Source organism: Alosa sapidissima, chromosome 7 (genome assembly GCF_018492685.1).
Source record: "Alosa sapidissima isolate fAloSap1 chromosome 7, fAloSap1.pri, whole genome shotgun sequence".
In the NCBI taxonomy this organism is placed as follows: Eukaryota; Metazoa; Chordata; class Actinopteri; order Clupeiformes; family Clupeidae; genus Alosa; species Alosa sapidissima.
This window is the reverse complement of record NC_055963.1, coordinates 4,822,107-4,832,106: the sequence shown is the minus strand read 5'-3', so window position 1 is coordinate 4,832,106 and position 10,000 is coordinate 4,822,107. Positions and strand designations below refer to the sequence as shown.

The 10,000-nt window shown below is 49.5% G+C and overlaps 1 protein-coding gene across 2 annotated transcripts in view; it reads right to left on the bottom strand.

Annotated features, from left to right (window-relative positions):
- The window catches only part of src (v-src avian sarcoma (Schmidt-Ruppin A-2) viral oncogene homolog), a 38,893-nt gene that overhangs the window by 12,519 nt on the left and 16,374 nt on the right, over positions 1-10,000 (bottom strand). For both annotated transcript variants that reach the window (XM_042098875.1, XM_042098876.1), the window contains exon 2: positions 829-1,090. In XM_042098875.1, coding sequence (XP_041954809.1) covers positions 829-1,081 — 253 coding nt within the window. In that variant the 5' untranslated portion in view covers positions 1,082-1,090. The remainder of the gene's footprint in view (positions 1-828; positions 1,091-10,000) is intronic.

The following is a 10,000-nucleotide window of genomic DNA, read 5'->3' as shown; positions in this document are numbered from 1 at the left end:
TAGGAACCTCAAATTCGCCTTTGCAGATCAGGCTTGTGCAAAATTCCAGAATTGAATTGAAACTGGCTCTTAAATTCCAATTCAATTCTTGAATTTCACTTGCATTTCAATTGAGGTAGCAAACAGGAAGCAGAATTGCTATTCGTATTATGCACAACCCTGATGCAGATGGAAGTCAGGACGTGCAATGAAATACAGCACTAGCGGCCTGCGCTCGCGTGCTGCTGTCATGAGCTCTCTCTCTGCCTGGTAACACACGCTGATTGAAGTCTGATGACCTCCACCTGTTCCTGCTCTGCTCTGCCTCACCCTCGTTACCTACCAGCTGCACTGCATTCACCACTCATCATGCCCTGTATATAAAGCCTTGCTTTTCAGTCCACACTTGTCAGATCGTCTGCAACCAGCACCAGTTACCTGCCTGTTTTTGAAAACGCCTCTGACTCTTTGCCTGTGATCCCGGACCCGCTCGACTACTTCTGTGTTCTCCAGCCCCGGTAATCTTGACCTGCCTTCCGTCCCTCTTCTACGAATACTGCCTAGTCCTTGACTGTACTGCTGCTTCGTTTCAATTGCTGTTGTGTGGGTGTTTCCCCCAGGACTTCCCGGATCATCCAGCTCCTGCCATCGCTGTTCGGCTACTGGGGGAACACACACACGCAGACTCTTGGAACTCCTGTACCCCCCCCGGAACCCCTGAAACCCCCTTAACCCCCTACCCTTAAATAAACTTTTGAACGTGACGCTTTTGTGGTCCTCGTCCTGTTTGGTGTCTGACAGCTGCTCGATACGCAGCAGATTCTGCCGTGCGGTGGCGGTCATCCTCACCTAGCAGGGTGCTCCGATGAGGGGACGTGATGCTGTTGGTGGTGGAGTCCACCCCGCCGAAGAGCGCCAGCTCGGGGTGGCTGGTCATCTGCTGGGACGCGTGGCGCTGGCCGTCCACCGCGGGGCTGCGGTGCGGTGTGAGGGGCTGCTGGGAGGGGCTGAGGTGGGCAGCGCCCCCGTTGCCCCCGCCGGAGCCACCCGCCTCGTCCTGCCGCTGCCCGTGGTCTTTGGGCTTACTCTTCGTGCCGCCCATGCTGGTGGCCTGAGGAGAGAGATGGACAGCCAAGAGTCAACTTTATGCACACACACAAACACACGCACACTCACGCACGCAGGCACGCACACACATCTCTGTGCACACGTCTTGACTTTGGCTGTGTTTTCCATTGCAATTGAAGAAGAGAAGCTAATGAATAGGATAACTGGCAGCAACACCCACTGCTAGACAGGACTGTTTCCCGCCTTTTAGAGAAATGTCAGTTGCTTTGGTCTGTAGACTCTGCTTTCTGTCTGTGTCTTTCTGTCTGCACACCCCTTCTCTACACTATACAGACACATAGCACTCTCATGCAGATAGTTCACTGAGCATCCATATCCTTCACTAGACTTCTAAACATATTTAATATGTTCTGATACAGTTCATCTGACAATAGAATAAACTCATCTATTTATTTTAGAATAATCATATCTATCTACTGATATCTATCTCTGTCATTCTATGAATACACACACACATATGCATGTATTGCACACACACACACACACATATGCATGTATTGCTTTTAACTTAACAAAGCATCTTTGAAGCCGGCCTGGCTCCATCCTAGATGCCTGGGGCAGTGGCTCTTGTAATTTATGCTCCTCAGGAATTATTGATGCTGTGTGTGTGTGCGCTATGTAACACTCGGTTGGCATTTCTTGCTGGTGACACAGATAAACATTGACATGTTTGGGAGCAGAAGTAGTAGCCCTGTCCATTGAAGAATCACATTGGTTAAGGAGGAGATGTTATTCAACGCTTTCTGATTGCATCTGATTTTTCAGTTTATCCAAAATGATTCTTTAAAATGGATTTAAATACACTCGTGTGTGTGCCCGCCCACACACACACACACACACACACACACACATACACCCACACACACACACGCACACACGACACAAACCTAGTTGTTTTGTACCCCAAAATATCTCTGATTAATCTCATAAAAAACAGAGTTATTAAAAAGCCTAATTAAAATCAGCCAAATCAGAAACATTAGCATAATACCCACAGGATGTTTAGTGTTTTCCAAGCGTTCCACTCCAGCCCAACCTGCTGAGAGTCCAGCCCAGCTGCCATGCCTCTACTGACAGCTACAGCAATTACCCCGACACCCACCCACACACCCAGCACTCTCCCGCACACAGCCACATCAACACACACAGGCATGTCAACACACACACATGCACACACACACACACCCACCCACCACTCTCCCGCACACAGCCACATCAACACACACACACACACACACACACACCCAACCACCACTCTCTCCCGCACACAGCCACATCAACACACACACACCCAACCACCACTCTCACACACACACAGGCACATCAACGCACACACACACACACACACACACACACACACACACACACACACCTCTGTCCCGCACACAGCCGCATCAACACACTGGACTCACCCACACAAGAACACACATTCAAACCATACACAATCCATACCAGCACGCGCGCACACACACGCGCGCGCACACACGCACACACGCACGCACGCACGCACGCACGCACGCACCCACGCACGCACGCACGCACACACACACACACACACTTTCTTTCTCTAGCTACACATGTGGAGGAGGCTGCTGTTGCCACTGCACAGTAGTTCTACATTACAGTTGCCCTCTCAATGCTATATACTGTAGGTCATACAGCAAGCCATTCTAACATGCATCGTATAGGCCACTCACAGAAGATATGGATTATGTGTATTTTTCCTGGTAGTCTGATGGATATCTGAAAAGAGGAAAAGATGATTTCTCCATCTGGCTATTATGGCAGCTGACCACTGGCTTAGTGTGGTCACGGGGCTTAAGCCTGGCCAAATGCTCATCCATTACTCATATTCTCCTAAGACCTGTGGGTCCCTTGCTCTGCCTTCTGCCATCACAGGATGACATGGGACACAGTGTGTGGCATGGGACACAGTGTGTGGCATGGGACACAGGATGGCATGGAACACAGTGTGTGGCATGGGACACAGGATGGCATGGGACACAGGATGGCATGGGACACAGGATGGCATGGGACACAGGATGGCATGGGACACAGTGTGTGGCATGGGACACAGGATGGCATGGGACACAGTGTGTGGCGCTGGACTATTGATGGATTAAATGGCATTAAATGGCATTCACTTGGCAGCGCAAGCACCTGCATTACAATACAATAAATGTGACCCGAGACATTTTGGTCACGACACGGTTCCATTACCAGCTGATCCCAAATGACAGACATTTTTCAGCAGGAGCGCCAGTCAAAACCACATGTCAGCTGTTCAGACTGTGCTCTGCTGTGGCAGAATTCACTGTACAGTGGGCTGCATCCAGTATGCAAATAGCACTCACTGTTAACATTCAATCCAAAACAAAATGTGATCACACTCAGCAGGGTGCCACAACCGCACAGACCTTCAGGCCCACAGACACACAGACACAGATAGAAACACACACACACACACACACTCTCACACACGGAAATGGACATGCATACACATAAAACAGATGCCTCCACTCTTCACACTAGATACGAGACACGTTTTAATCATTCAGACCCACACACACACAGTGTCACCTCCCCCCCCCCCCTCTCTCACACACACACACACACAGTGCCATCCCCCCCCCCCCCCACACACACACACACAGAGTGCTTCAGCGAGTCCTGTCCTCAGCCAACTTCAGTCCAGCTGATTGCGATGAGTCAGGATCGATACTCAATTAAAGAGCAACTCAGGCCTGACTAATCGCCAGTCACAATCTCAGAGCAAAGCAGTGCGATGCAGGGCACGCCAGGGCACGCCTGGGCAGGGCACGCCTGGGCAGGGCTCTGTCTGAGCTCACAGAGTGCCCCCATCTCTCTGGCTCCAAGAGGGAAACTAACTGGTCCTGTTGTGTGGGCACTATGACTTTGTAGCAATTTAAAGTCATTTCAAGTGGCACTGCATTAGGCAAACATGCACGTTGTATACAACAGATAACACAGGGACTTGCATGACGCTTTGAGGAACACCTAAGGAACACCGGAAATGATGCTGGAAATCCCCCAGTGCTCACCTGCATACTTACAGTGACTCTTAAGCCAGCAGAGTGTTCTGTGTCAGATGTCAGCTAGATACATCTGCTCCTGTCACATGTATTCACTTAGCCGACGCTTTTGTCCAAAGTGACTTACAAAAAATAAATCAAGGTACAGTGTGCATAGACAATAGTGTAATAATAAGATCAATAGAGTAGAATGGCATCTCAGAGTCAAGTGAAGTCAGGGACGTAGATAAGAGGGACAGACAGGGTGGAGAAGAAGAGCACCATGGGAAATGAGTGTTGGGCCGTCAGTGGTGCTATAATGCTCATCTAAGTCAATTAGCCATTAAAGTGAATAAAGGCTAGGTTGCTAATGCTAATCTAACACTGCTTAAATTCTCACAGAAGGTGGCTGGAAAAAATGGGCAGCTGGTTATGAAGGTGGGTTAAGAAAGTCTTTAGGCTCATAACCCACATAGTGAGCATGGCTAAGCCTGGCACCCCCTGCCCACCCCAAACACTGTCTCTGTCTGCCTCCTTACCAGCAGATTAGGGGATGGAAGACTCCGCGCTAATCTGGGGATAAATTATGGCCGCCCTCTTGCGCTTCGGGAAGATACGGTAATGAGGGAGATTTGTGCCCCAATCTAATTTTGAGAGAGGGAGAAACAAGCTTTCCTCCCCACTTGCATCCAGCTACAGTAGCCTACGGCTAACAGCTTCCAATGTTAATTAGTGGGTTAGAATGTACACCTTTCAGATGACCTGCTATCAAAGCCACTGCTGTGAAAGGGTTGATGAAACTGCTGCTAGCAAGAACACTACTCAACGCATAATATACTAGCCACTTCTTTCTGGTTTGTTGGATCTGATTTTTGATTATGTTGTTACCCTAGCTAAGAAAATGCTATTGCAATAATGATTAACAAATGAAGAAGAATCTACTGTCTCAAACACACAGGCAGAGCCATTTTCAATGAGTATGAACAGCCCAGAGCTACTGAGAGTGTATTAAGGGATGGAAGGAGAGAAAAAGAAAGAAAGAAGAAGAGAGAGAGAGAGAGAGAGAGAGAGAGAGAGAGAGAGAGAGAGAGAGAGAGAGGAGAGAGAGAGAGAGAGAGAGAGAGAAGAGAGAGAGAGAGAGAGAGAGAGAGAGAGAAAGAGAGAGAGAATCATCAGTAGACTGGGATTTACATGCTGGTTTTGGTGGTGTGTGTCGAGGAGAGGCGTGAATTGGGAGGGGGGGGATGAAGTGGACACCCTAAGGGCTTGCAGGAAAGCAGCAGGATGGTTAAGGCTCAGAGAAAGATAGCCACAGGCACCAGGATATGTGCGCGCGCACACACACACACACAAACTGTGGTACATGAAAGCTGCCTTTGTACCTTTCGTGAAATATTTTCTATGTCTGACGCATCTGCTTAATAGAGATATCTCCCTCTCCCCTCCTCAAACATTCAGCGCCACTGCCCTGACATGGAGCATGTCTGTGTCTCCTCAGGGATGCTCTCCTGTGAGCCAGAGTGCCAGCGCTCATTCACTTCTGCTGCATGTGGAGGAGACACAGAGAGAGACAAGAGACAAGAAGGCTGAAGCAGACACACACACACACACACACACACTTTTAGTAACACCTCTTACACAATCCCCTTAACAGCCGCAACACATGTATTCATATACACACAAACAGTACACACATGCATGTCCCACACATACATACACACAGACGGAGAAAGCGAGCAGTGCTTTTGAGCGGATGCCTGAACACAGGGGGTAATTCCTGAACACAGGGGGTAACTCCTCACGGTGAGAATGCACAATGCTCCACATTGTTCTACTTTTGAAGCTATGGGGGTGTGTGGGGAGGGAAACAACATTCTCCACTGGAACTGAAATATTTTTAGCTGATGGCATATGCTTCCTTAACACACACATGTGCAAGACATCATAAACACACGCACGCGCACACACACACACACACACGCCACACGAGTTACACACGTGTGACTCTAAACTGTGTGTGCAGCTGTTAGCTTCCTGCACTGCTTTTAATGAGCCTGAGGTAAGCACCTGCTCCCAGTTGGAAACTCAGCTGCAGCATGCATGCAGCATTGTGTCTGTGTGTGTGTGTGTATGTGTGCATATGTATGTGTGTGTGTGTGTGTGTGTGTGTGTGTGTGTGTGTGTGTGTGTGTGTGCAAAAGAGAGTCATTATATTCGAATATGTAAGTTCACATGTCTGTGTATGAGGTGGATTTGCGTAATTCTGTGCTGTTAATCTGGTTGCTAATCTTGCTCCCAGGAGCCTTCTATGTACCATTATTTTGTGTGTGTTTATGTTTGTGTGTGTGTGTGTGTGTGTGTGTGTGTATGGGTGTGTGTCTATGAATGTTTGTGCATGCGTGCGTGCACGATTGTTTCTTCCTGTTCACTGATTACTTTGTTTTCCCAATTTTCTTTTTCATTTGCGTTTGGAGGATAACGGGGATAATCTCACGGCTGCTTCCCAAAGCGAGGCGGCGGTGGCAGTGGGATGCCGTCTGGGCAGTGACATGCTAAGTCCCACCTTACACAACCACTCAGCTCCTCCAGAGGCCTGACTCATCAGCATTACAACATCCTCCAACTTCGTAAGTAAAAGTATAAGTATATATACTTTTTTGATCCCGCGAGGAAAATTTGGTCTCTGCATTTAACCCAATCGGTGAATTAGTGAAACACAAACAGCACACAGTGAACACACAGTGAAGTGAAGCACACACTAATCCCGGCGCAGTGAGCTGCCTGCATCAACAGCGGCGCTCGGGGAGCAGTGATGGGTTAGGTGCCTTGCTCAAGGGCACTTCAGCCGCGGCCCACTGGTTGGGGCTCGAACCGGCAACCCTCCGGTTACAAGTCCAGAGTGCTAACCAGTGGGCCACGGCAACCCTCCGGTTACAAGTCCAGAGTGCTAACCAGTGGGCCACGGCAACCCTCCGGTTACAAGTCCAGAGTGCTAACCAGTGGGCCACGGCAACCCTCCGGTTACAAGTCCAGAGTGCTAACCAGTGGGCCACGGCTGCCCTGCGGTTACAAGTCCAGAGTGCTAACCAGTGGGCCACGGCTGCCCCTAGTCCAGAGTGCTAACCAGTGGGCCACGGCTGCCCCTAGTCCAGAGTGCTAACCAGTGGGCCACGGCAACCCTCCGGTTACAAGTCCAGAGTGCTAACCAGTGGGCCACGGCAACCCTCCGGTTACAAGTCCAGAGTGCTGACCAGTGGGCCACGGCTGCCCACAAATCGTAATCTCCCCATCCGGTGTCAACATGTGGGAGAGCCTCCGTGCACATGAGGTGATCGCAAGCCTCTCAGCAGGTCACAAATTAGGAGCAGTAGTGGAGGTGAGAAGAGGTGGAGGTGAGAAGAGGTGGAGGTGAGAAGAGGTGGAGGTGAGGTGGAGGTTTGATACAGATGCAGATGTAAGATGATGCTGATCACATCCTGCCTAGTACACACACAGACACAAACTAAAGAAGAGCAATTTGTATACTGTTGTTAGGTTGACAATGGGACATGGTTAAAACTGTGTCTATCTCCAAGAACCCCAGTCCAGTGTATTATATTATGAATCTCAAAGTTTACAATACTACTGTCCAGTTTATTATATTATGAATCTCAAAGTTCTACAATACCACTGTCCAGTGCACACCTCACCTCTCCTCTCCTCACCTCCTGAGCTCACTGACCTAGTAGAGTACCACAGAACACAGCACTAGCTCCTCCCTTACAGGCCTACTGATGAGACCTGAGACAACAGCCACTGGAGAATGCAGAAACGAGAGAGAGAGAGAGAGAGAGAGGGAGGGAGTGTGTGTGTGTGTGTGTGTGTGTGTGTCAGGTCTCCAGAGTCTTCTGGAAGGGTCACGTTTCGTTGTGCTCCTGTGAGGCTGTGGGCTTTGGTCCTTAAGCTGCTTTGGAACAGTGCAGCCAAAGTAACGCGGTCCAAGGGCCAGGCCTCTATCTGCGTAAAGGCACACACTGCACCACACGGATACCAAAACATTGAGCAATACTTCACCTGTGTCATCACTCACCAAACAAGCTCGCAGTCTCAACTCACCGGTCCACTAAACTTCCTTTCCACTTTCAGAGAAAAGGTGTTTCACATCTCAGGGCTTGGCTATAATCGTTGGCAATAAGAAGTTCAAAAAATGTGTGTGTGTGTGTGCTCTTCTGCGTCACAGGCAGCACACCAGTGGTGATCTAATCCTGATGCTTGTTCTCCAGTGAGATTATCAACCTCAATTCAGTAATCTCATTCAGCTGCACAAGAGTGACTCTCCATCTGGGATCAAGAGACAGCAAGCACACTCCTAAAACAAGACAGACAAGTTTGACCACGACCACACACACACACAAACACACACACACACACACACAGACACACACACACAGACACACACACACACACACACACATACACACACTAAAGCAGCTTGCTTCTGTTCCGGTACCATCCATCGTTCAGCGAGCAATTACTAAATCACCAAGAGATTTCTAGATGATGTCACAGGGCACAAACTGCAGTGGGAATGTGAGCGCGCTCAGTCAGCTCAAACCTGCACAGGGAATGTGAGCGCGCTCAGTCAGCTCAAACCTGCACAGGGAATGTGAGCGCGCTCAGTCAACTCAAACCTGCACAGGGCATGTGAGCGCGCTCAGTCAACTCAAACCTGCACAGGGAATGTGAGCGCACTCAGACAACTCAAACCTGCACAGGGAATGTGAGCGCGCTCAGTCAGCTCAAACCTGCACAGGGAATGTGAGCGCACTCAGTCAACTCAAACCTGCACACGGAATGTGAGCGCGCTCAGTCAGCTCAAACCTGCACAGGGAATGTGAGCGCACTCAGTCAGCTCAAACCTGCACAGGGAATGTGAGCGCACTCAGACAACTCAAACCTGCACAGGGCAGACGAGAATCTCACAGGTACTTACTGTTGTTACACTTCCCACTTTTTCTGACTAAGCCTAGCTGAAGTGCATCTGAAAGTCACACACACACACACACACAAATGGCTGAATGTTTACATATTTACATAACCTTGCCAACCCCTTTCACTAAACATCACCATGGTAACGAATGACACAGTTCACCCACCCACATAAAAACACAAAAGACCACACACCTATCTGTTACAGAGTTGGAAGTAATCACAAACAGTACACTGGTTCCAGACACACACACACACACACACACACACACACACAGCTCTTCTCCTCTATGTGCAGAGGGCTGAAGGTTAAAAGCTGCTGTCCTCAGAGAGAGCACACCCACACACACACACAAGCCCACAGGTGGGAGTCAATATTAACTCACACACACACACACCCACAGGTGGGAGTCAATATTAACTCACACACAGAGGAACAGCACAAGGGATGTCAAAGAGCTCATGCCTTCTCTTACATTCCACCAGCAGAGAGAGAGAGAGAGAGAGAGAGAGAGAGAGAGAGAGAGAGAGAGAGAGAAAGGGAGAGAGAGGAAGAGAGAGAGAGAGAGAGAAGGACAGCAGGAGAGAGATGAAAAAGAAACACCCCCCCCCACACACACACAAAACTCTGCTAAGTCAGGGAAGTCATGAAGTGTAAAATTCCTGTAGCGAGTTCACAAGCCCAGAGCTGAACAGAGCCAGAGTAGCGTTAGCGTAGCACAGAGAGTCCAGTCCTCCAACTGCCCCCCACACATCAGCACCCCAACACAGCACAAGCCAGGACACAGCACATCTCACAGCCATGTCCATTATCCCGTAGACCAAACCTACGGCCAGCGCAGTGTCCACTCCCCAGGGGCCACTCCTGATGGCTGGCGTGGGCAGGGGGAGGA